Source organism: Coturnix japonica, chromosome 8, assembly GCF_001577835.2.
Source record: "Coturnix japonica isolate 7356 chromosome 8, Coturnix japonica 2.1, whole genome shotgun sequence".
Lineage (NCBI taxonomy): Eukaryota > Metazoa > Chordata > Aves > Galliformes > Phasianidae > Coturnix > Coturnix japonica.
The window spans coordinates 22223848-22251445 of NC_029523.1; the positions used below are offsets into that span (position 1 = coordinate 22223848).

Below are 27598 nucleotides of genomic sequence, written 5' to 3' on the forward strand. Positions count from 1 at the left end.
ACTTTTGTTCACACTATGTCACAGATACATACTGCACTGAGTTACTCCAACTTGATTCAGTTTGCAATAGATTCCACACAAGACTGAAAAGTGCCTGTTGCAGTTACCATGCCAGCCAGCCTGGCAGAGCTTCCTCCCAGTGCAGCCAGTACAACTTCTTAACCTTAGGCTAAGACAAAAGCAAAATTCTTTTGGGGTTGCTGGTCACAGAAAATCCCTGTTTTTTTAAAATATTTTTATTTTAAATGCGTATATATGTGTGTGTGTGTGTGTTCAAGAACTATTTGATGTTTAGAGTAAATCAGAAGGAAGTGATCTGCCTCTGCAAGTAATGAACCTCTTTGTCTAGTGTGAGGGTCACTCACCCTGGGCTGCATATGGGGTCCCTTGGGTCCATTTCCCTGATAAATTGGAGTCTCTGTCTGGCACATCCCTCTATTCTCTGCCCATAAGAGCCTTGCAGAAATACTATTGGCATTGCTGTGATTCCGGGTGCTTTGTTTATAGGCATGTAAATAAGAAAGGGAGCAGCAGAGGGAGCTCAAGGACATGCAGTCTCAATTTGGGATTTAGACCGACTCAGTTCGCTGGGTGCTGAAGTGTTCTTGATGTAAACTCTCTGCCTTTGGCTGTTTAACAACTGATTTTCTAGCCCCCAGGCTGTGTGGTGGCTGTGTGGGGCCTCCTGGGCCGTTCTGGAGGAAGAGCTCAGCAGTCAAGGTGTTGCTCAGAGGAATCCCTTTGGAATGTTGTTAATAATGGGATGAGCCCATAAATCAGAGGTGTGCTAACGCAATCCTTTGTTAACTCCAGGGCAGAGCGAAAAATCTTGTAGAAAATAGCATGGTCTTGCAGTGGGCACTACCAGAGGTTGGGAGGAAAAGCAGTAATATGAAATGTAAAGCCGGGTCTACAGGATGGTACATACACATGCACGTGTGTACAGACACAGATCTGCCCATATAAATATGTATGGACAGGAGGTAACAAACTGTCCCTGAACACCATGTAGTGAATGTATGGAACAAGCTTGAGCTCCCTCTTGTGAGAAAAGGCGAAAATCAGGAAAATGAGAGATGAGAGACTCGAAATGTGCCGGAAAGGGGATGTTCAGTGGGCAGGCAGTAGCTCTTCCCTAAGCCTTCTCGTGTGCACACATGCACATTCACTGTGACATTTATGGCTAGTCTTGCAAAACCAGAAAGGGACGTTCTGATACTTGATGAAAAGGAAGAATACAAAATGTTTGTCAGTGGAAACAATCGTCCTGTTGGATCTTTTATTTCTTTTTTGCCTTTGTTTTAATGACTGCTGTCTCTGACATAAAGAACCTGACTGCGTGTCAGCTAATAGAAAGCAGAAAATAAAGGGATCTGTCAAAAAATAATACGTAAAACTAAAGTAGAAATTTAAATGTTTGCCTTTTTCTGCTTGCTGTGCTCAACATCAGCCATGATAAACTCGTGACTGCTGCCATCCTCCTGTGCAGAGACTGGAGCTGGGCTCTCTCACACCTGTGCCAAAACCATCTCCACCTGAAATGGAGATGCCTGGCTGCACACTGAGCCAGATACAATAGCCATATATAGGAAGACTCTATAGATGGCTCCGTGTGTATTTTAGCCTGGGAACCTTGATGGAAAATACTTGGCATTTAGTGAAATCTGGTGCACTTTGAAGAGGAAAAAATGTGTTTCAGAAGTATTTTTATGAGCCCTAGGAATAAGTTCTTTCTGGCAAGTGTGACTTAGTGGCAGCCAAGGAGGTGATGCTTGCCAACGGTGGTTTCCCTGACCCTCCCATGACTTCAGTGGTCAGTCCAGTGTGCCCTGCACCCACTGTCAGCTGTCACATAAGCCTGGACACTTGGGGGTCAGAGCTATTGTGAGGCCTCACCCTGTCCCCACTGCCAGGCATGAGTTGCCCCTTTTGGAGGGAAAGCAATTAGGAAGCCTTCTGCCACATATGTTGGGTTTATTTTGCTGTTAATGAATAAGCAGAGCTCCTTCCCTAAGTTTGCCATCAGTTTGCCTTCCATTGCTCGACCCACCAAACCCTATGTATTTAGGCTGGTTCCTCCTGACATGTCCCCACTAGGAGCTATCACCTCTGGCACATGCTTAGCAGGGAGGAGGGCTGGACTCCCCAAAACCATGGTTTGCTCAGGTTGTATCACCTCCAGGGACTGACAAACTGCTTGTCTGGGATGTAGCTTATTAAATCAACCCTTTTTCTTTCTGCATAGCAAGAGTTAATTGTGTTAGTGTAAGAATTTTATTTCAAGGGGTTATTTTAAAAAAATTACCATTTTTCTTACAGCGAGGAACATGTCCAGTAATTGATGTGGGAATATTAATGCAATATGTGTGTGTTATCAATTTAGAAAAGCAGAAGACATATTTCCTTAAGCTTCTAATCATTTATACATATGACCTTCATTTATACAGCAGAAGGGCTATTCCAGAGAGCTACAATTTGCTTCAGATGTTTAGCATGGGTATTTTATTTTACCTTCCAACTGCCAAGTTTGGGATTATTTAGCAATAAAATTAGAAATGTGGATTTGAGTATGTACCAAAATCCTGACAGGTGTTAATGGAACTCAAGTTGAATATTTTATTCTTTAAATAGTAAAATGTAAACCTGCATTTGTTTAGCTTTGCCTTTCTGCCAACTATATCAGGTATCTTGTGTGACTAGAATCACTGTTTTCTGTACATGGTTTTCATGGCAGTTTCCAGAGCCTGATCCCAGATCAGGCTGTATTTATAGTCCAGCAGATTTCAGTGCCACAGATAATTCCTTAGGCAAATGTGTGGTTTCTTGACCCAAAGAGATAGGAAATAAAACTCATTATGCAGTGTAGCCTCGATTTGCAGAATGTGCCTAGAGATGCAAATAGGCACCTCAGAGGATTTGCAGAAGGAAACAAAATCCTAGAAATGAAATTAAAGCAATTAAAGCATTATTGAAAAATCCCACTTAATGCCCATTCTTCATTTTTAAGTGTTCAGACATCTTTAAAAAACTTCTCCCTCTGCCTAACACAATTCAGTCATGTGGCTTTGGGTTATACTCAGTGCAAATTTGTCTTCAGAGGGGTTTCTTTGGGACCACAGGTACCCAGTTTTAGTCAGAGAAGTGATGCAGATCACTGCTTGGGACTATGCTCTGTTTTGGAGTGGAGTGCTGTGTGCATGAGAAAGGATGTAGGACACTGGCAGACCACAGTCTCAGCTTTCTTTGTTACAGAAAGATACACTGCAAAGGATTTATGTTGTCTAGATTTTAATCTCCATTAGTGGCTCCTTAGCACCTTCCTGGGATGGATGGACTCCCACTTTGGAGGCACGTTTCCCTTCCTAGTGCCTGAGAGGAAGCTGAAGTGCAAATTCTGGATGTCTGGAGCAGGGTAAATTCATCCCTTATTTAAGAGGAAAATCCTGGATCCTGTGTCTGGACCACATACTGAGATCAGGTGCTGGGGGCTTAGGACTCCTCTGGCTGCTGATGCTGCTGGGAGACGAGGGTTACAGTGCCCTTCTGAACTGAGGAAAAGCTGAAAGGTGGGGCTGATCCTCCAGTAAAGCAGTGTAATCCACTCCTTTCCTAGCCTTGTCCTTGTCCAGGGTCTCCTCATGTCCTCCTTTGTCTCTAGATCATCCCTGTGCCCAGTGGCAAGTCCTGGTCCACTGCTCTCCACCAAGACACAGTTTGATGAGACAGAGATACAGCCTCTCCCAGGGGGAGGGGAAAAACACTTTGAAATCAAGCAGGCCAATAGTAGTAAAAGTTTAAAGATTAACATCATGCTTTTATTGGTGTCCTTGATTAATTGAAGGGAACTGCTATATAACTCAGAGCCAGAAATACATTTTTAAAGTAGACTCATTGGAGTTTGAGTGAGAGGTACCGGCTCCAGCCAGAAAATCTGTGTTAGTGCAGAAGAGTTATTTGACTTTTTTCTGGCTTTAACACCACTACAAAAATCTTTCTGCCAAAAGAATGGACAAACTTCTTTTCATCTGAGTGGAAATCAGCTAGAAAGCTCAGTTTCATCAGAGCTTTAGCTAGACTGGGGATTCTATGGTTTAGACACTATAAAGAAAACTGCCTGCCATGGTTTGACCTGTTTTGCAGCTGTAAGTATCTGACAGCCCACCAAGCCAATATATGCAAACTATTTTGTGTGGCTTTGACAACACAGTGCTCTGCAGCTCTTATTCCGCTGACTTCCAAATGACTTAAGAGAGTTTGCAGTTGCTTTGAAATTTAAGCAGAATGGAGCTTTGGGTGACACTGTCGATCGAAAGGCTTTTCTCAGGAGGGAATGCTCCAGTGGCTTTTAATGGTCAGTGAATCTAATGATACAGACTGGCTATTTTCACATCTTCTGTTGTGCTGATCTTCTAATTTAATGTAAATGCATTATTGGAGGACTGACCTGCACTTATATAATCAGATCAGAGCAAAAACACTGATATATTTTACTCTTAGGCAATTTAAATTCAATTTACAGTCGCTGTTATTTTCACATACTTGGTTGTTGTTTTAAGAACGTTTTGTTGTTGTTGTTGTTTTTCCCCTGCACTGCTTGCATAACTGACATCTATTGCAGTATTAAATTGGTGCTCTTACTGTGCTCTGGAATTTGTTTTGTTGGATCTTTACCAGTTAGAAAATGTACCCAATTGAAAGGACAGTCTAAGAAGCAAGAAAGCCTTTCCACAAGCAGCAGCTGTCCCTGCTATTGATGCAACTAGAAAATACAATTTGAAAGGGTACTCACTTTCCTTTCCATGGGAGCATAGTTGATACCTGCCATGAGCTTCAACTTTCATACTGCAGACCTGAGGCTTTGGTCTCACAGATTCCTGTGTTGTGTTGCCACACCACAATTCTAGTGTTAAAATAGTGTTACCTTGCTGTGATACACCACATCTGTACATCTCATGTGCTCACTTGCAAAGGCACCTCTGTAGCACTGAAAGATTACTTCTGTAGCTTCTGAAGTACTGCGTCTAGTAAAAGGCAAAAGAGTAAGTACTTTGGTTTTCTATACAATGAAAAGCTTTAGCTTGATTATAATGAACAATTAGCGGCCCTGCAGAACAGTTGGCTTGCTACCCAGCTGGTGGGAAGTAGAAAGTGCTTTAGCTGCTTCAGTATCAAAATTGAAATTCATTTCTTTCTCCCAGTATAATTGGCCACTGCAGGTCATGTTAATTCAGTCATTCCTAAAGCATACTGTGCACATGCAGGGAGTATGCACAGGGTAAATGGGCGTTTCGTTCACTGGGGAAAATGATTTGTGGCTATTTATACATTTGTGCTGTAATTTGTTATTTGAATTCTGTTGCCTAGATTGAAAAAGTATCTGACAGTCAACTGGAACCTGCAGTTCCATTTTAATTCTGCAGAGTAATAATTTTCTACTATTATGAAGTCTAACTCCAGTTATTATTTGTATTAGTTGGCGAGGCTTTTTACAGCACAACAACCAGGAACTTGCCAAGCAGTAAATTCAATTGCAAGGTCTCTATGTCTTTAGGAAAAGCTTATATGTGATGCTTCCCTACTTAATGTAATAAAAGGAAATAATGAAGTGCACAAGCTCACAAGTAACCATTAACTTGTACTGTTCTGTATTTTAAATGGGTGTTTTATGGATAACTTTCCAAACCATACAGACTCGGATAAATGCCTTTCCATTTCTCTGAATCTACCTTTTAATTTACAAAAAACCTGATTCACACAGATTCTGGAATTAAATCATCACTGCAGCTGCTGTGCTTTAAGTTTCCCAAACCTTTGTGAATCACTGTGTGGTTTTGAACAGCCTCATTGTTGGGACATAATATTTTTGTAATTGATCAAATATGTTTCGATTGGTTTGGTTTGTGTTTTTAACTTTAAAATGTCATTTTTAGAAGTATACATTTAATTTATCGGAAACAAGATTAATCATGTTTTTAAGGCCCTATTTCTTTTAACGTCTCCAACTAATTGGAAAACAGGATTATTGTGATGTTTTGTCTCAGCCGATACAGCTTTCTTGGGCTCTGGATATGATTTTTCTACCTGCCTCCTTGCCTAACATTGTAGGGAAGTTTGGGCTACTTACATCTGAGACAAAAGAATCTGATACATCTGAGTAGATAAGGAAAAGACAGAAACCAAATGTGGCAGTGATCAAAAGCTTCAAGTATAACTTGGAGCCCTTTTAAATGTAATTCTAGGAGAGGAATGGTGACTCAGTGCTGCCAGGGACTGCTTGGGGTGGGCAGGCAGCCACAATTAATGGGTTTCTAGCTGGGACTGGAGTCCTGCAGAGCTAGAGATCTTGAGGAACTGTTTATAAAAGGTTCCCCTATGCACCTCTAGTAACTAAAACTTCCTGAATGTCTGAGTTTCACTTAAATTTCTTGAGGACAGAAAGCTAAATTGAGTTCAGAGGCATACTCATGTACACTTGACAGGGTGCAACCTGTATAACCTGTACGCTAAAAGGCGCTGAGGAAACAAGTAAAATGCATCCATGTAGGCTTAGCGAATAGCCTTGGTGCTGAACATGCTGTTGTAAAATGGCATCCAGGGTTGCAGAGGCTCTTGTGGCTGAGGAGAAGCACAGCAGCACCAAGGCATGTGGAAGCAGACCCCCAGGCTGCTAGCTCATGTTGAGTTTCCCAATAATCAACATAAACACATGGAGCGGATGGACCATTGGATACCTCTGGGGTTATTCAGCTGCTGTGTTTTCCCCAGTACTTTGGCTGCCAGGTTCACACCTTACCATCAAATCATGCTTTAAAAACATATATATCTGTTGTGGTTGTATAACTTCATGACTGTAAGGAGAAGCATGGACCTGTGGACCCAGTAACGCCACTTCACTCCATTCATCTTGGGGTCTGCTCAGTGGATTCTGGCTATGCAAAATGCAGTATTTTCCTAATGTGCTGCTGAATTCAGGATTTCTTTCCTTTGGAGTTGCTATTTTGCTGAAGCCAGGTGCCTGATAGTTTTTTCTGACAGTCCTTTGTGGAGACAAGAAATCTCCTAGCAGCTGCTTCTTATTTTAGGCTGTTCCTCTGGGGAGCAGCTAATTGGCTTACAAGGCTGAAAACGAAGAGTTGGGTTTTGGCACTAGCATGCCTGGCACAAGATAAGCATTGAAAACATTGTATGAGCATGAGGCTGCCAAGCAGATCCTGGTAATAGAAAGGAGAGCAAAAGAGGAAAGCAACGTCTTCAGTCACTTCAGTGTGAGCTTTCCAAAGGTGTCCCACGATAGCTCAGGTAACTGTAAGCTGTAAATGAAGGGGTGTTTTTTTTTTGCCAGAAATTGAATGATGCTCCACCTAGGTGCCCTTAGTGGTGATGGTTGTGGAGATTTGTGTGGTGGTGAGGAATGCCTTCAGCATCAGGAGCCTCTCAGGTAACCCAAGTGGGCATGGGAAAGCCACCGCAGACTGCTCTGCTCCTCACATGGCACCTCTGGAGCTGCTGAACGCATAGTAGTGTGGAAGGGCTTGCTGCTGTGGGTATGCTGTCCCAAACTGCTTGCCTCTCTTCTGGTTCTCCCAGACAACCCAGGGATATTTCCAGGAGCTCAATTTAAACACACCTGTGCTGGCACAAGTCAGGAGTGAATACACTGTAGTTGTATTTAGTTCATCAGGATTCACCAGGCAAACCAATGACTTAAAGAAATGACAGTACACTTGTTTCCAGTTTTTAATGCTTTCTTGTAAAATTGAAAATATAAAACAAGCTGAGCAAATGAAGATTTTATATACATGAGGTCTGGGAGTTAAAAAAACATCCTTTTAGTTACTAAAAAAAAAAAAAAAAGAAAAAAAAAAAACCAACAAAAAGAATTGACCAGTGATTTAAGTAAAGACTGATTGAAGGGACTGACATTCTCAATTGCAACACATCTTTCAGGGGAAAAAAAAAACTTTACAAGTTTATTATATAACTTACATTTACACTTTATCAAGAGAACTTATAAAACAAGCGGTTTGAAATGCTCCTCATTCCCTTAAAGCATGAATTTCAAAGTGCCACAGCCAAGGAACAGGTTCCAATATTATCTTACACAGACTATTCATGTATAAAATGGTTTGGTAAATGTGAGGTGTTTATTTAAATGAGCACATATAGGGATACAGACTAAATAAAAGTACTTGAACACCTTTGTTATTACATACACAGTTATAGGTATAATAAAGGAAGTAAGGCCAACACTGCTCTTAGGTATCTGTATAGATGGGAGGAATGTGATTCAAGCAGTGATCAAAGGCGCCATTTTGGAAAAATCCATTCTCATCGGTTCCATTGGAGACCATGTCTTCAGATACACACTGTGCTTCAGAGATTGCATCATAGCCTGAAAGCGTGACAAGTTGTATGGACATAATTTAGGACCAGTACATATAAGGAAGGAAGCAAAGTCTGAATGCAGTACAGCGTTAATGAAAAGACAATAGGATTTACCATCAAAGCCTTACCCAGGAGATACACAAACTAATCTCCATGGGCACTTGTGTCATAGCGTATGAGGTTCCCATTCATTTCTGCGGAAAGCTACCCATGTTCAAGGGCAGCACAAGTATCAGTATGACTCTCTTGAGGCTTTACAGTTATTATCAGAATAGGATGGCAAAACAATGAACGGGCAAGGATCCTACTAAGTGTGTACTAAAAGTGATGTTGTCCTCTTGTTTTGTGTGTTTTTCCTTTTAACGGCACTTTGGAAAGTATTCCATCTGTCTCCCAGCTGCTCTATAGATCTTAGAGCAATTTGGATCCTACATTTGTTGAATCCCCACATACTGCAGAGGTGAGGTCTGTGTAGACAAGTGTCTGGGGGCAAGTCAGGCTCACAGGATGTGCAAAAGGGGCTGTGCACAATGTCATTCTTAGCCTACGCAGGCTCACCATGCTGTCTGAGTTGAACTTTCAGCTTTCCTTTCTTCACATTGACTGCATTCACCTCTTGCCCCGTCCTTCTCCCTTCAGCATCTGTCCCTGTGTCCACACTTCTAGCATCAATGTGCAGTTCCTCCTGCATACTCCATGGCACTGTCTGCTGAGGGCTGGACAACCTCTTAAGCCTTCTTCTTCAATCATTTCCTGATCATCAAGTCTTCCCTGCCCCCAGCATTAAACATTGACTCCTTTATGTTAGTCCCTTGACCTACATACTATGTTTTACCCTATCATCTGCTTAGGGTTGAGGCTTGAAGAATGCATCTGGATGACCTTCAACAGAGGGGAGTGACTGCATCAAGAGCCCTCCTATCACAATTTAAATAACCACTATTGGCATTAAGTCAGCTGATGCAACATATGGAGCAAGATCCTTCTTCCTGCTAAGAACATGCCTGTCAACTAACTGCCTGATGCAGAAAATCTCATATTAATCTCATTCATGTGAATTATGAGTCAGTGTGTGGGTGGCTGACCCTTAAGGCACCAGGGCCTGGCTCCATTCTCTGCTTGATAGAGGAACTCCATGGAGATGTTAAGAAACAACTTTGATTTTCTGTGCCTCACTTTCCCTTCTATAAAATAAGGTTGTTTGTTCTGCTTTGTGTTTCTCATCTTTTCAGGCTGCTTAACACAGCAAGCACATGAATCTAGATGAGGATGAATCTAACTGCACCAGGCTTTAAGTGAGGCCTTCAGGCTGTGTGGCACCTGGTAATGACAGATCCTGGAGCCCTGAACAGCCAGTCCTCATTTCAGAAAGAAATGTCACTTCAGTCCTTAAAATCTAAAGCACTTTACTATTTTATACTGCTTTTATTATTAGAGGCAAAATTCTCTACTTACTTGCATTTATGCATTTCCCTACAGCACATTAATTTAGTGGCAGTTCATGGGTCAAACTCTAATAATTCTGGCATGCAGCATATGGCCTAAGTCCCTGAAAGATGAATCTAGCCTGCTTATCTCTGCTGTGTATCATTCCAAGTGGAGTAATAAGTATTTTGATAAGTGTTTATGATATGCTAATTTATGTGTGTGTTTATGATATGCTAATTTATATTTGATGAGTCTGTATACAGGGTGGACACACCACCACAGATGGACAAAACCCAAGATAAGCATACACCTGAGAGACTGTTATTAGATTCCAGATAGAATAAGCTATCCAAAGTCCTGAACAGAAAATAAAAATTTATTGCCTGTTAATGTAATTCATGGAACAGCTGTTTGCCAGTCACATTTGGCATTCCTGTGAGATGAGAACTCATTTAACATTAATGGTGCTATAAAAAGCCCCCCAAAAAGTTAATAGCTAGCCTTGATGAATCTTGCAAACCTGAATGGTTCTATTTTATGCACAAAAAGATGAGCTAAGATTTATATGTGTTTGTATAATATACATATCATTTCATCCACATTTATGTTTCAGAGTCTTTTAAGTATTTACATACCTCAGTAAGCATTATAAAAGCAAATTTTTTTAGAGAGAAATATTTTATAATAGTTTAGCCCCAGACATAAAAATCAACTGTTGTTGAAGTTGGTGTCTTGCCATAGTATTATTCTTTGCTCCTACAATTTCTCTTGGAAAGTTTATTTAGTCTGTTCTTTAAATATTGCAGTCTGTCAATATGAACTTGAAATTTGATGTTAATATGAAGTAACTATGTTTTAGTAACATCAAACTTTAAGATTAATGCAAAAAGAATTCAAAGTTGAAGTTGAAACTTCATCTTAAACTTTTCCCTTGTGTTAATCACTGATGAATGCACTTTCTAGTACGGAACACGAGGCAAATGCATGCACTCTCTGAACAGAGACTCCTTTAATACAAAACAAACAGGAAAGTCAGCTCTAATTTTGTGGTCTGACTCAGGCCCCATTTCAAAGAGCATTTAAACACATGTTTTCACTATTGTCCCTAGCTGAGATGCTCTCCTGAATGCAGGCACGAAGAAAAATGTATTGGGTGATAAGTAAAGAATGGAGTAAGTGGTGGTATTTCATAGCTCTGACAATACTCATACTGTGATTGATGTCAGTAATTCTATTAATTCTTAATTATAGTTTTAAAAGTAGAAAAATGCTTTCTAAAACTAAGTACTGATTGAAATAATCTTCTAAATATTGTAGCTCACAGAAAATTTTACTCTACGCAAATCTGTAGCTAAACAGGGAAATAATGCTGCAGTGAACGTGCAATACACAGATGGAAAGGAACTTCCAAGCAAAAAAGAACTACCAAATACTGTTAGTGGAATTTCTCAAAGCAGTACCTTTCAATTCTGTAAATATCAGTGCTGTGAAGCAAAGCCATCCATTTATTCTTAGGCAGGCAGGAAGTTCCTGCTGCTGCTATTTTCTCCTGAATCTTGCTAACTATGTTCTCAACTGCAGTCTGATCAAAAAAACCTGCCTGAGCACATGCGAAGACATGTACAATGAATAGCCCACTCAATAAATCACCTGTTTGTGTTCTCTCTGACATCCAACATAAAGGCAAAACCTGTCTGTCTCAATATAGAACTAAAAGAAAAAAACTGCTTTCCTTGTGGGGATTTTTATAGATCCAGATGAATTTCAGTGACTGAGTTTCAAGTGAAAACATATTTTTGTAATAATACTGACTTCAAAATATGTTATTTTCCCATCCTGCTAAAAATATCATGCAGATAACTTTTTATAGGTAGAATAAATTACCTGTTGAAGCTAAAGGTGCACTGAGTATGTGATAGCCATTATGTCTCAGAGGATTAAAGCAATGGGATTCCCCTGTTAGCACATCACTGGTGACAGACTGGTCCATTGTTCTGTAGCAGTCTCCATAGTGGAAACAGTTTTGTATTGAGTGAAAGCTGCCTTGGTAACCTGAAAACAGATATTGCATACACATTTTAACACTACTGCAATAGATTCTGCTCCGTTTCTGTCACAGTATTTCATTACTATTGTGGTTTTTTTTCAGTTCCTCAGTTTTAACTATGGAAAGATGACCACACTGTTCTAGAAGGCATAATCATATAAAAGCTATGTCAGACTCGGTCCCTCAAGGTGCTGTGGACTGTGATCCCAGTCTAGCAAAAATGTCAAGGATGTGCTTCCTTTCAGGCAATAGAAGAGACTGGATGAACGAACTCCATAACCCACTTGTGTTCAATCAAAGCTAAGTATTGAGTACTTCACTGGATGCAGTCCAGGATACTCACTCCTAAGGGAAGGATTTTGTAATGAATTACTGTTAGTACAATAATGTAATATTTAAATGCTCTGTTCACAGCATAGTAAAGTCTTCTCCCATCCAGCATTCATTACACGCTGCTGGAGAAAGCACTGTTTACTCCTTAAACTTCTCCTTTCCCAGACTGCCTTTATTTCAAATGAAAATGTTTCCACGAATACAGGGCTACAGTCTGCAAGCAGAATGGCACTAGAGGTTCAGGTCTGACTCCACATGGACATCAGGTGAAGACTTTGTGTTCAGCTACAGCAGGCATGTCCAACCCACAGCCTGCTGGCCACGTGTGGCCCAGCACAGTTCACACTTCAGCCCATCCACTGCCCTGCGTCATCATAGCAGCAGCTCTGCCCAGAGGTTCAGCCCAGCTCCTCAGCACCAACCACACACTGAGTTACCACTGGTGTGCTGTGATCCCCACCTGGGCTGAAACCAAGCAATGGGAGGCAATGCAGTGCTGCTCCGACCCGGTGGCGTTGCGTCAGTAATGGCGAAATACTTGCATGGATCGTGCATACTTGGCTGAACCATCAGCTCTGCGAGTGACATCAGCAAAATATCACACAGTGTCTTGTCCATTGTCTGACAAAGGAATTTGAGAACATTGCGTGCTTGAGAGCACGCTGGGAGGTTCTGTGAGCCCTAAAGGGCACACTGGAAGCATTCGGTCACCCTAGGGTGACACACCTGAGCTCTGGAATGCTCTCTAGGATACCTAGGAAACACACCAACGGTCCTGGGAGTCCAGTGGGGCTCACTAGCAACATTACAGTTGGTATCCAGGCATAGGCTCTGTGATATCATAGAGTGCGGCATAGTCACGTTGGCTGCCCCCCTCCCCAGTGCAGACACGTGAGACAGTTGATCTGTCCTGGTGACTACTGCTGGATCTCTGAAGCTCTGCTCTGATTGAGCACCGCTTTGCGTTTAGATTGTTCTTGAGAGCAAACAGGATGAAGTACATCCTGACTTTTCTTCCTAGCCTTCGTTATGACCACGTCTCCATCCATTAGAAAGGAACCTGGCTGTTCCAGCTCTCCTGATGGGAAGAAAAAGCTGGTCCCTCCTGAGGTGCAGCTGCTGCTTGACTTTGAGTACCAGAACTTCAACTGGCCCGGATGGACTGGCCTTCCCTCTCGCCCCGGATGGGTCCGCTACAGGTTCTGCAGGGCTGGTGTAACAGAGTGCTTGGAGCAGCAGCCCTTGCTCACCAAGCTGAAGGCCGTCATCTGTCCAGCCCCCTGGGCCTCCTCTGGGACTATCTGGGACCGAGCAGGGAAAACCTGGCTCCTTTACGGATATCCTGATAAAAGTCTGTCGTCTCTGCCTGCTGACAATTGCCCGCAGCCTCTGAGAAAAAGTAAGAAGACCCTGAGGAACAGGTGTCAGTGAGTTTGATGCTCATTTTTCACAAGACGTGCCGCGCTGGTGATGAGGAAAGAAGGGGTAATACCACAATAGACCTGTGTCATGATAGTTCAGGGGGGGCAGTATAGTAAAAGCAGAAAGACCCCAGAAAGTCCATTACCTCTCCCAAAGGACCAACTCAGCCACAGGGCTGACACCCCACTGGGAGCCCTCTGTGCAACACGGGGCCTGCTGGAGTGGCATGAGCCCCCATGTGCTGCCTGAGCAGTCCTGTGAGGCTGGACTACCTCCAGAGAAAGCCCAGTCCCTGAAAGATAAATCCTCTGCAAAATAAGCCTGCTGCCCCTTTCACTGTGCCCATGTTCTGTCACTTCCAGGGAGCTGGACAAATAGACTTAGCTTCCATAGAACAGACTGCTTGGGAAAAAGGACGAAATTAAGTATTACAACCGGCTCCGCCAGTTGGAGGCCCAAGATAGCCCTTAATGGAGGAGTACCAGACGACCCCTCGAGGAATTCAACTGCCAGCAAGAATCCCACTGACATCACTAAGGACAGGGCTCAGCCCCTGTTTCAACAAGGATGCAGCAAACAGCAGGCGATGCAGCACAGGTACCTGAGAGATTATAACATAATAATAATGTTATTATATTATCTAAGTTATATATATATATAGGACCCCCCATGCTCTTAAGAGACTCCTGCAAGACCTCTCTTATCAGAGATAAATACCCCTCACAACCATACCTGATGTGTGCCCTTGCTTTTTAGCAGTATGCGGTTTTGTGAAAAACTTTTTTGAAGGATGAAGCACAAGAAGAGTAGAATTTCAGCAAACATCTCCACTGAACAACTTGAGGACTCACTGAGAATTGCAGCTATTGCCACTGGACCAGACTGATACGTTCGTTTCGCACCAGCAAGGTCGCATATCTCATTTTAAAATTTAAATTATCTTAAGCTTCATGTTTTTGTTTTTCTCTATTTTATATGTTCGATAAATTCCATTTGTGTATGTTTCAATAAAGATTAAAAATATATTACCAGTGTATGTATTTTTGTTTCACTAGTGGAAGTTCAGAACGAATTGTACACAAAAGAAGTTATTTAGCATTAAATACTTTACTGTGTTTAGATTAGGTATATGATTGTCTCGGTTCCTATACGTGAGAACGTGTAAGTTGCTGAGGGAAGCAATTTTACAATCTACAAGTTCGTGTCAGCATCTTAGAAGGTGTTCTTTGCTCTCATAAGAAAACCTGAAAGCATGCAACAAGATTTTATACCAAACATGGCCTGATCTAATTCTTCCCCCCAGTAGCATCTTCCTCATTCCCAGATGTGATGCACATCAGCTGCACATTCAGATGAACTATTTTTCTATCACCTTCTCTAACTGGTCCTTCCTAAATGTTCTTCACTTGATGACTGAAACCCAACCAAGTAAGGGTTAATATTCAGTAGAATATGCCCATCAGGAGTTTTCTGAAATTGACAGAAAAACAAATAGGGGCTGTGTCCTTCCAATTCTACGCAGTAAGAAGAAACATTTCCCTAAAGAAAGTCAGGGAGGAATTTGTACACTGCACGATGTACAAGGGACAAGGTTTTTTATAGCTAAGAAGATCTCCTCTGCTTGTTTCAGTGTGTGCTATCTTAAAAGTTTGCTAAGCGTAACATCAGGCAAAGCCAGGCCCGTCTGTTCATTCCGGTAGTGTTTTTGTCTACTAACGTATATTATATATAGGCAGTTGAGCAATGTTCTGGTGGTGAGAAATGTCAAGGTCAGTCCAGACGAATGAAGCTTCATTCGAGTTTTACGGAGGTGTATATGTGTTTTGGCAGAACAGACAAGGATTAGATGATTCATCTCTTGAAAATCTGTGATCCTCCACCACAAAAAAAGCTGATATCCCTGATCAGTGAAGTATGAATGGATGGTCACATTAGATAAAGACTCTAAACACACTGTACCAACAGACCATATTTGATGCTATGTCAAGGGTGGCCCCCAGAAATGATCTCCTTAGAACAAATAGAAGCCAATTCTGTTTACTGAATGGAGAGTCTGGCTCAAAAAACCTAGGAGCCCTTAGGAGAGGTAGCAAGCCTTACTTTTGATGTGGTTTAGGTACAGAGCTTTACTGATGGCTTTCGCTAATTAAGCTGGCTTTTCTGTTTACAAAACATAAACAAACATCTTTGAGATGAGCAGTGGAAAAAAAGAGACACTTGGCTTCAGATGAGGTATACTGGTTACAGAGAGCACTTAGATGCATTGCAAGAGAAAAACCCTGAACATTTTCCAGAACATCTGCCATATGCATCACTTCTAGGGAAAGCATCATGTGTATTTTCTGTCTCTGTAATTGCTGCTCTTTTGCCATGCTCCCAAGCTCACCTTTGTTAAAACAATTAAAATCTTTATGATCTACATGGCTGGAGCAGTGGCTTATAAAATCCAAGAGCAGTCAAGCATGACAGAACTGATAGAAGCTAGTTGGATCCAGAACCAGCTCACAGCCTATGGATTACACGGCTCTCGTCTCTGTGTGGTGTCTTAAGTCTACCGTCTCTAAGGGCTGCTCTAGGAATAGTGTGACTGGGCAGATGGGCATTGTGACCATGGACATCGAGTAGGTCTGAAAAAGAGCTGCACAGCTGCAGTGAAAATGTAGCTAGTTGGATATCTGTGTCGGAAGGTGGAAATCAGACTTGGAGTGACCAAACCTATGCATACCTCCAGGCTGCAGTACTGCAGGACCCAGGGAGCTGCTTTGCCTGTAGGATTTTCTCAGGAGTTTTACTACTCTTTCTATTCTCCCCACCCTGTTGCTTCTTCAGAATAGTCAGAGTTTCTTTTGATAGGAGGATGCTGATGGCCTTCAGTAGCCTGGTGTCATTCAAGAGACCCAGTCAGTCTGCTTGAGAGGATTTGATCCTCATGTAACTCTGACACTAACAAAAAGGGAAAATCCCCCAGCTTGTTTAAATGCCATATTCCCAAAACACCAAAGTAATTAGATGAGACTGAAAGGCCATGTGAGCTACAGCAACCACAAGGGCTTTTGTAACAACTGGCACTCTTGCCCAGATAAGGTTTCATGAATTTTACACAACCCACAGGAAATGAAATTGCTTGCAGACAACGCAATGTTTACTTTGGATATGTAGTACAAGGCAGAACTTACTACATTTATATATTTTTTAAACATTTTTGGTATTTAAGAAAAATGAGATTCTTGGTACTCTCTAACTATACCATATGTCACTGTACAATCACAGAATCTTCGGGTTGGAAAAGGCCTTTAATAGCAACAGGTCCAACCATCAACCTGATCTACTGAGTCCCATCCATAAGCCTTGTCCCTTGGTGCCACATTCAAGCATCTCTTAAATAAAACTGCCAGTGATTGTCACTCCCCTTGCCTCCATGGACAGCCCATTCCGGTACTTACCCACCTGCCTCATCACCTGAGAAAAGAGACTGACATCTCTTGATACAAACCATTCTCTGATTCTCTGGCTGTCCCTGCAACCACCTTTCAGATACTTGCAGAGAGGAATGAGGTCAGCCTCAAGCCTCCTTTCCTCCAGGCTGAATAGTCCCAGCTCCCTCAGTCACTTTTGTAAGCTTGTTTGTTTTCTAAAGCCCATTTTGCTATGGTTCCCTTTAGGTTTTCTGAAATGTTTTACTTCTACCTGGCTTACCTCCCACATACCTATCACAGAAAGTATGAGGAGCTCAGACATGATTAAAATCTCCTAACTAATGGTTTGTATAGTCGGAATAATACAAGTATAGTGTAAATAGATAGCTAGAGAATATCTAAGGGAAAAACTCACCAAATCTGAGGCCTTCAGTCAAAGCTGGATGATGTTGAGGCTCACCACAAGAACTCCACAAAGGAGCAATCTCCATCAAGAGATGCTGCTTAGTGTGGTCATCCTTAATGGGATCTTAGGAGTGGTGGGATCAGGCCTCACCAGTTCTGGGAGCACAGCGATATTACCTTCTGATGTGCCCACAGCTGACTCATCACTTGCCCTCAGATGTTAATCAGAGGTTCAGGCTGTGATTTCAGTTCAGGCTATTATTTTTTGTCAACATAGACTTCAGGGTTTCCTTTCACTTTGATTGATTCAATCACATTTTCTAAGGTTAATTTTCAGGTGAAGAATTAACTGATGGCCTGTCAGTTTAAATGAACTATTACATGTTTATGTACAGTACAGGTAGAAATATAACAGTTCATACAGGAAATAAAAGTGAATTCCACACATAAATTTCGCTAAAATTCTGCTTTGAAATAACTTCTGTCAGAAAATCTGCACTTTGCCACCTCACACAGCACAGCAGCTGCTTCTGTAAGGCGCAACCTGGAAATTTAAGCAGCTTTAAAATGAAGGATGTAATGAACAAATGATTGGAATATGTCTATCCATGCCCATCTTGTGTCACTCACATGGACGTACAAATTATTGAAGTCCTTCAGATTGTGTAAGATTTCTGAGGAAAAGACACATCAGGTATAACTAACTACAGGATTGCTGACTTGCGTTGCAAATTTCTTCAGTCATATCCTGATGTCCGTGTGATAGCTTAGCCGACAGCCAAGCTTAAAACATAAAGCAGCTGCAGCTTATTTATTCTTTCACTATCAGTATTTCTGCTACCAGCTTGATGCAAGCTTGTTGTGAAAATGCGCAGATACCTGCAGTATTATATGCTCTATATCAGGGCGCAACTTTAACCAGCTAAACTTACACAGCACTCCTTTTGCAGCAGCAATTCAAAGCTCTCAAATCTCTAGGGAATCCATTAGAAAAATGTGTTATTAATGAAGTCAGATGCAAAGAAAGACTTAAAGCAAGCAGAACTAAATACAGGTTACAGATCAATTGATTTCAAGGGCTGCTAATCAAAATTGATTTTGGACTGACCAATTCTGTTATGAATTTATAATAATACATTTGGCCAAAGTGGAAAATTATTGCTTTTTCAAAGCTTACAACATAGCTCTTAGAAAGCAACAATTCATTCAAAAGGAAATGTGGTCTCTTAAGGAAATAAAGTCAATTTATTTAAGTGGTTCAAAATTTGTTCTGTCTATGCATTTGTTCTGCCACAGAAATGATCTGCTAAACTTTCCTCTGTGGTTGTAGTTATTTAGCTCATTATAGTAACATAATCATCATATATCATTATGTGTGCTATCATAAATCTGCCACTTTTCCCTCACAGAGTTAATCTTTTAAAATTGAGTAATCTGTTGAGCATCAGGTTGAGTTAGTTTTTCTTTGGCACAAATCATTTAATATAAATCTGCTTTAACTTTTCAGGCTAAGGCCTTCCAACCAAAGAGCAAAAATGGTCCTCGGGGACTGGAGGGCAGAGGGAAGTGTTGGGATACAGAACCTCATGCAGCTGTGAACTGTTCATTGGGTTTTGTATTAAAATCCTGCATTGCCCTTAGAATTTATTCAGAGAAGCAAAGCTCCTATATTACCCACAGGTAAATTAATGGTGTAATATCCCACCAGCCCAGAACAACCCTTATGCAAATGACAGCAGAGCAGTGAAGAGAGTTTCAAATGCTGTTTATCTGCCTGTACAAACTCACGTGCTTGGTTATACTTGCAACAGACAGATGTCCTGCACACTTTTGTACTGTGAATATTTACCCACACTTAAGCAGCACACCCATCTGGATTACATATTTATTTAGTATGCAAGCTTCTGCTACTGGAAGAATCTGTGATAATTGTATCACTTGCTAATTTATACCTCAAAAACTGTAGAGGTCCCACAGCAGAACTCAGGAATAGGAAAATAAGCTCCCCATTAAAAAGGCTGAGTAATTCAGAACAAAAAACTGTTTTAAATGAAGCAGTGGGGTAGCTGCCCAGCTGCTGCCATTCCTGCCCTCAAAGTACACTGACACTCTATAGCTCTGCAGTGTGTCTTCGCAGATTACTATGTATAACAATAAACAAAACTGATGAATATCAAATAGGAAAATAATCTTTCTTTATCTAAGATCACAACTGGTACAGCATCATTGGTGGATAGAACAGAACACTGCCAAAGTGTGCATCTCTTCATTTATTTTAGCAAGTGAGCTAAAAATGACTTGGTGTAGGGCAGAGGGTGCTATTGTGTCTTAGTTCAGCTTGAACAGTGGAATGAAAGGCTGATTATTCGGATTGTTGGCGAGGTCACAGCAGCTGTGCACTTGGCATCTACTGTCTTGTGAGAGCAACCCCTTCCGTGACAATCAAGGAGTGAGTCAGCACCATTTCACTTATGTTTGAGTCAGAGTTCTCTGTGGGTGTAATTCATTCTCACAAACACCTTTGTGAAATCATGTCCTAAAAAGAAGCCGAATAAATGCAATAGATATGCTTTCCCTATTATAATATAATATCACTGTTAAAAATGGTCTGTAATTTTGACCCAATAAACCATGTAAAAGGTAGGAGTTCCCACTGAAACGCTGTCAGACCCTTCACACAACAACATTAGCAGAAAATGCAAAAACTGGAGTAAATTATTTTTTCCCAAGTAGGAATCAGAAAAGTTGAAAAAGAGGAAAAAGAAGGAAGTTACCTTGAGATCCCTGCTGTACAGATTGTTCTGAACTGAGCGTATGGTTTGTTGGGTACTCCAGAAAACTGCTGCCCATGGGTGACTGGCTGTGCGATGACGGAGAGCTGTGCTTCTGCAGGAGGGAAGGTGGAACTAATGCTTTCAGGGGGCTGACAAGCGGAGAGATGATGTTGGGAGCCAGCCTAGAAAAAGGAAATACAGAAAAACTTCACATATCAAATATGGGAGAATGAAATACTTGAAAGGTCCTACAGATGTGACAGCAAGATAGAGAAACATTTATTTTGCAGCTATAAATTATGCTGCAAAAGAAAGATAACAATGCATTGCTGCTTTCAGGTCTTTATTAGCAGGGAAGGCAGTTAGAAAATGATTGATGTTTCTTTACACTGACTTCCTGTATTAATTACAATGACAGAACCAAACTTACATCACTGCTCAGAAAAGCAACTTAGACACGGGTCAGTTTTAATTAGACATTCTGTAAGCTGAGAAACACGTCCAGAAACAGAAGTGGAGAAATAAGTCTGAAGTAAAAGCATGTAAAATTGTTCGAGTGCCTCGTAGTTGTAAAGCTTTCTACCCCGGGTTTCAGCCAAGACAAAGAGAATAGCATTAGTTTCAATTATTCCTCATAAAGTATTTTTTAGATTCGCTGCAAGAAATACAGAATTAACTGCAACAGCTGGCGCTGCCCTTTCAAAGAGAAGGCCTGAATAAGGGGTTTGCTCGTGGCAACACCTCCCCAACCCCCGGAAAACTGGGCAGGGTGGAGTCTAAGAGATGGAAAATTCCCCAGGGACAGCTGGGAGTCAGGCCAGCACAGGAGCATGGGGACAGCCCAGCTCAGGGGACAGACCTGACCCTGCATTCCCAAAGGAAGCTGAAGCAGCTGAAGAAGAGCATCACTGGCCCACTGCCATGAAATCCCTGGGCACTCCTCCACCACCGGTAGATAAGTTTCAATGTTCCCTGGCCATGGAGTGCCCCCAGCCCACCAAGGCGGGCACAGCAGCTGGACCACACAGAATGAACCATTTGCATGGAGCTCATCTGGCCATTCACACACAGGAAGATGTGGTGGTGCAGAAGACATGACCAAAAACATGGCCGTTCAGGCATAAGCCTTTTTTATAGCGGCATTAAATTAACCCTGTAAATGAGTAACTTGTTATAAACTGGACCTTTTCGCCTCCTACTACAGCTGTGACAAATGGCTGCTTGCTAAACAGCCCAAGGTTACACTTTCAAATGTGAGGTCTGCCTGGAACAAGCTTTCATCTTTCAAATCTAAGGTGTGGGCAGAGGATCACTGCCAAGAGCTGTCACAGTGGCATAGTGTCACAGTGATGCTTATTAACAGGGGTTTAAATGAATCAGCTGGTTAAAGCCAATCCTATGATGAAATAACTCCACCACCCCAAAACACAAAAATAAGGCACGTAATACAGACTACAGAGAGTCCAAATTTCCCCAAACTCCACTGAAGAAATAAGCAAGTACTGTTACATGGATTAAGACAAGGACATTTTCAAGCCAAATGTCTAAGAACTGGAAAACAAACCTTTTGTGAGAAACGTAACTCCTCATAAGCAAAGGTCTGCAATACATATAGATAACTGAAGCAGAATTATAAAGCCATTATGCAAGTAAAAAATCTTATTAGTCTGTGGGGTTTTTTTGTTTGCTTGTTTTTGTTTCAAGCACACATTAAAAATAGCTCTGCAACAAAAACTAGGAGCTGGGGCTGCAGGCTCAGCAGGAATGGGGAGCGGGGCTGCATCAGGGCAGGCCGTGCAGGACCAGCCGTGCCCTCATCAGATCCCAGGCTGATGTGCCACCCAGCTCCATGCTGGATCTTCCACAAATTCTCTGAAATGTGTCAATGTTGAGGACTGCATGCAGATAGGGCTGCCTTTATCTGCTGCAACCTGCAGACGAGCTTTGCTACAGTCCCATCCGATGCTGCCAGGGAGTTCTGGTAAAGCACGACCACAAGTGACAGAACGGTCACCAGCCCATTCAAATGGCACATGGAGACGTGGTCCTTGACATGCCAGAAATGCTAACAGAAGCCAGGAAATACTTCTATCTGAAAGGAGATTACAAAGATTGCAGTTGTTTTCTTTGGAAGGATAACAGCCAGAAGAGATCATGATAGTGACATTTATATGGATAATGACCACACACACATTTTAAAGAGAAACAAAAGATGTACTGAAGACTCCAAGGCTGGACCAGCCAGAAACCACTCTGAATGAGGGAGGAAAATACTTTTGGTGAGCGAGCACTCTGTGACTGCCTGTGTTAGGGTTCCTGAGCCTGCTCTGTATGAGCTCAAAGGTTTGCCAGGGTTTGTGCCTCAAAGCCTTCGCAATGGATTTGTTGGGAGCAGGAGGGAGGGCACACCAGCACCAGGCCAGGAGGCAGCAGGGGTGAGGAGGTGTGGGGCTGCCAGCTCCCTGCTTCCACTTGCTTTGCCGGCACAGTGCTGGGGCTCAGCAAACATTGCTGCCTGCAGGCAGCCAGTATCCTAGTAACCTGTAGTGCAGCAACTAGGGCTGAGACCCTGAGAGCCCTGTGTAATGCTCAGCACTCTGCCTTCTCTGTGTGAAGATTTTCACACATTTCGAGCAGGTAACCATGAAATCGACTGCTTTCTCCTCAGTCTCAAATTCCCAAATAGGGAAATTTCATGTTTTCCATAAGTTAGGGCACATTTTTAGCTAGGAAATAGCATTGCTCAGCAGGAAAATCTGTATTTAGGGATAAGTGGCTAATATGGGAATTTGTCTCCCTAAAGTAGCCATCACAATGCCAACAGCGCCAGCTGGCCCCCTAAAATACTGTTCTCTGTGTGCACATGTCCTCTGGCAGACTCAAGGAGTTTTTCATCAACTAACTGTCCAGCCACCAGTGCCCTGCCTTTAATTCCGTCCTAAATGTTTGTTGTCTACTGATCATGTTTGCTGTGATACTCAAGTTGTTAAAGGATAGGCAGAATCATTCCTGATACAAATTTCAATAGCTTAAAAGGAAATGCCTTTGTATGGAAGGGGAAACACTGAACTATTTAAGCCAGAAACTCAGCTGGATACATTAAAAATTCCGAGGCAGTAGCTCAGGCATATGTTTCAGTAACTAATAGCCTGTACATTTCCTGTTAATGCTGTACTACAACCACAGTTTGCTTTGGTTTGTATATTAATAATAAATATATGCCATATATTTTATTTTAATTGTAACTTGCATAACTTGGTAAAGTCTGCAGGTGCTTTGGGGGACCTTTTAATATATATCTGCACCTCTATATAGTTATATTGGCAGTTTATAGATAAATACTCGCACATACATGAAAAAAAATAAAATCTTTCCTTAATTCATTTAAATTTTAAGGGGCTCCCAATTATCCTGAATCTTTCTGTCTGAGAAGATACATCTTTTTTCCTGTCTTGTTAACACTACTGACAATGCAAAGAAAAGATGAACAGTTCTTACAGCTTGATTACACTGCTGATCCAGTAGGGCTGTCAGTGCATTCCACCCTTTTATAAGGATGCTTGATGATCAAATGCTTTCATTATCTCAAGTAACAAATCAAAACACTGCTAAGCTTTAATTATCCCCACTGTGTCCTTAACATCTTAATCATGCTCTTACTTCATTCCTATCCATTTCCTGGTATAGACACTAATGAAGTTCCTAGCTCAATTTCCTCTCTGAATCCAGCAGATTTTCAGTTGCCTACTGATTGAATTGCTATTGCTAAAAAATGTTCCTGGTCTGAAAGGAAATGCTAAGGAGAATGTTTACTTGTGATCTGGATAAAGCAAGGAAAAACTGGTGACTGCTCACTGAAAATACTTCAGTTTCCCAACAATCTACTCAGGTGCTTGCAGGAAACTCAAAACAGATCTGAATATACTCAGAATGTGGACAGCAGGATGCAAAGTGAAACCAAATTTGGAGAAATTAGAGGTATTATGCATCAACACTGAATACAGAAGAGCTCCTTTCTGTTTTAATGCATTAAATCACTGTAGGAGTTAAAAGCAGTTGAAGATATACTAGAATAGTAAAAGTCACAGAGTCAAACAGTCAAGATAGGTTTTTTACAAACAGGGTGAATAATTTAATGGCCAAAACCTACGTTTCCATGCTAAGCAAGGGGTAATCAAATCTCGTGCTTCAGGATGTAAACTGATCACCCAAGAAATCAGAGAGGAATTCTCACTCTTCACTCATCATACAACTTCACGTGATTGACCAGGTATTGGGAGTTTTTCAGATTCCCTTTGAAGCACCACGTGTAGGATGGCGCTGAAGACATAATACTAGTCTTGAGGGACCTACGATTTCAGATGGAATTGCAAGCCTAGTGCAGTCCTCTCCCGAGGATGCAACAGTAGACAATTAAGTAAAAGGACTAATCAGAAAAATCTTGTTTTTGTAATTCCATCACCCACAGAACTGACAGAATAGTATTGGAAGAACTGATCCTAAGTTGATAACATCCCTTGTCTATGATGCCACAAACATTTCTGTACTGTGTTAAACATTATCTGAAATTACTTGGTTTCACAGCCCTTCTTAGATAAGCTCCTGAAGTCTGATGAGATCCTGTCCAAGAAGAGTCACTAACACAAATGGTAGACACAGACCACGAGCCGCTTCCTCACCTCTACTGCAAAGCATCTGCCACTCACAGCAGTGGAAACACAGAACTCTGAATCTTAACAGACGGATTTTATTAAATTAAAAGCCAAAATATAAAATTATTAATCTCTGCCCCCTCATTCTAAAAAGCACAGACCTTTAAGAATCTCAAACAGAAGTCGCAGAAAGACTTACATTTTCTTGTGATTGTTTTAACATCATGTATTTATATTAGAAATGTTAAGATTAAATGATAGGACGTATATGAATGAACTATGTAGAAATGCTATGAGCAGCAATCTCTACCGAAGACACTTCCCAGTCTACAAGTACTGTTAACTTGCTTTCAGTTTACTTATCCTGCCTCCAGTTTTGGTTTCTCCTTGTAGACTGTGGTGCACAAAAAATCATGTATTTTCACAATGAATACAAAACGTCATGTTCCAATAATCTTGAAAGATAAGGAACCCACAATAAATGCATATGGACATTGATTTTTCTGACCTTTCTGTCAAGATGGTAATGTATGTTTTCTATACTCAGCCACAGTACTTAGTTTTGAGTAAGAAATAGTTTTATATTTCAGTTTTGCCAGTCTGCTCAGTAACGGTTCCTGGACAAAATTAAACAGAGTAAGAAACTGTAAAGCCAGATTTAGAGCTGTTTTAAGAGGAGTCCTTTCATCATCTGGTTCATCGTGTCTTAAGTGCCAAAAGCCACACGCAGTGTGCTTAAGCAGAAAATGCTTAAATTGAATTGAAAATTGAAAAATAATGAAAATAATTCAATCTAAGATTCTTGAATAATAACTAAGAAAGAAGTGTAACCACAAAATAGAAATATCTGAGATCAGGATGTTACCAATATGAAAACTGTCTGGTTTTGAGGGTTTTTTAATGACATGATGGTTTGATTGGCAGATTCCTAAGCAAGACAAAGAACCTCAACCCGTATCCCACTGACTTCAGTGAAAAAAGGACCAAATCCAGACTGAAAAACATCTGTCCTTTATCTCAAATAGCTTTTAATATATCTGGGGGTTTAAGACCATACTGTAACACAGCTCTCATGTATGCCAATATGACACATCCCCACTATATAGAATTTGAGAGGTTTTAAAAAACTCGCATTAGTAGGAAGAAAAGTATATAATAAAGCGACAGCATGAAAAGCACAAAGCAAAGAAGCTCTATGTTTCAGCATAAGTTACCTACAGAGCACTGCAGCTAGTTACAAATCTGAGGTGTTTCCATAGAACCAGGTTCTGCCATAAAACCCAGCATGCCGACCGTTTCATTCATAAGTTCTCTCCCCCAAGCATTACAGTTACTTATATTGTGAGAAAGTCCAATTTGAGTTCCAGGACCAGGAAATTATTTTTTTCAAATGAAAAAAAAAAAAAAAAAAGAAAAAAGTTAACACTGATTTTCATCTCTTCCCATAATATTAAAAATGATGTGTAAAGCTCCGCTAATCTGCTCTCTGGATAGCGCCCAATCTCTTGCCACGTGTTTCTGTTCTGGGTCTTGCCCCTACGGGAATTTTCTGTCAGCACGTGCTCAGGAAACAGTTACACCGTTCACTTGGGTTTGGGCTTTTTTCTCTTTTTTTTCAAGACAGACTCTATCTGAAGTTCAGTGAACCTTTGCACTAATCACTGCCAGGTGCCTCTGGCTACGTTTCTGGAATGCAAGGAATCTTTTCTTTCTCTTTCTTTCTTCCTTTCTCCTCTTCCCCTCCCTCCCTGATATATAATAAATCCTTCATTGAAAAGCACCTTGCTGGGTATCACTGCATTTTATTACCCCTTTGTATAAACAGTGAGCAAACAAGTTGTTAGTCTGTATGATATTCAGTCTCTGCTCTATGACTGCAAGATAGGACACCGTGATCCTGTTCTCTGTTTTCTTGCTGTAGCCAGCTTGACCCACTGGCTGCTGTTGGGAGGCTTGGCCTCTGCTGCTAACACGGTGTGTGAACCTCCAGGTATAACATCTTAAAGTAGGACTAAGGAAATGCCAGCTCTTTCCTAGCTTCTAGATATGTATGAACTACAAACACCACTCCAAAAGTAATGCCCTCCCATTTTATTACAGAATCACAGAATCAATGGATTGCTTTAATCCAGTTCTGTATCTTACCTTATTCTATCTTATTCTATACTTGCCCTCTCCCTGAGCAGTGTCAACAAGTGAGTATGTGAGCACACCCCAGAACAAGAGGGGTTTCACAAACATTATGGGGAACACTATCCAAAGGAGCTTTTAACGTGATTTAAGACTCTTAAAGTCATTTAGTTGCTTTAAAATAATAATACCCAGTCAACAGTGATTTGAAAACAGCTTCAGGAACCCAAAGGAGTCCTTTCCTGGTGCTCTCTTTTAGGTCCAGAGTGCCTTACTAAAACACTCGCAATCTTTCTAACAAATACGTGCACAAGTCTCATAGTTGGGGTACAACATAACTCAGTATTTTGTTACCCACTTCACTGTCTACAGAAAGAGACACACATCTTTGCAAACAAGGACTTTTCTATGTTAACATCAAAACATATTTAGATAAAAAGCACAGCCTTAAGTTCAAATGATTACCAGGAAGTAAATTAGAAAGACATGCAATCAAACACAGATATTGGCATGTACTGCATGCTTGACTTCTCTGTCTTATTTTACTCATTTAAGGTCATTATTTCTTCAGCAAGTATGCAGCAAGACACTTCCACATGTACACAC

The 27598-nt window shown here is 41.3% G+C and overlaps 1 protein-coding gene across 1 annotated transcript in view; it reads right to left on the reverse strand.

Annotated features, from left to right (window-relative positions):
- Positions 1-7713: 7713 nt before the first annotated feature.
- The window catches only part of GLIS1 (GLIS family zinc finger 1), a 167095-nt gene continuing 147210 nt past the window's right edge, over positions 7714-27598 (reverse strand). Inside the window, 5 exon segments of the mRNA XM_015870832.2 lie at positions 7714-8392; positions 11698-11865; positions 20211-20236; positions 20238-20286; positions 20289-20392. Of these exon segments, the coding sequence (XP_015726318.1) occupies positions 8256-8392; positions 11698-11865; positions 20211-20236; positions 20238-20286; positions 20289-20392 (484 nt within the window). The 3' untranslated portion in view covers positions 7714-8255.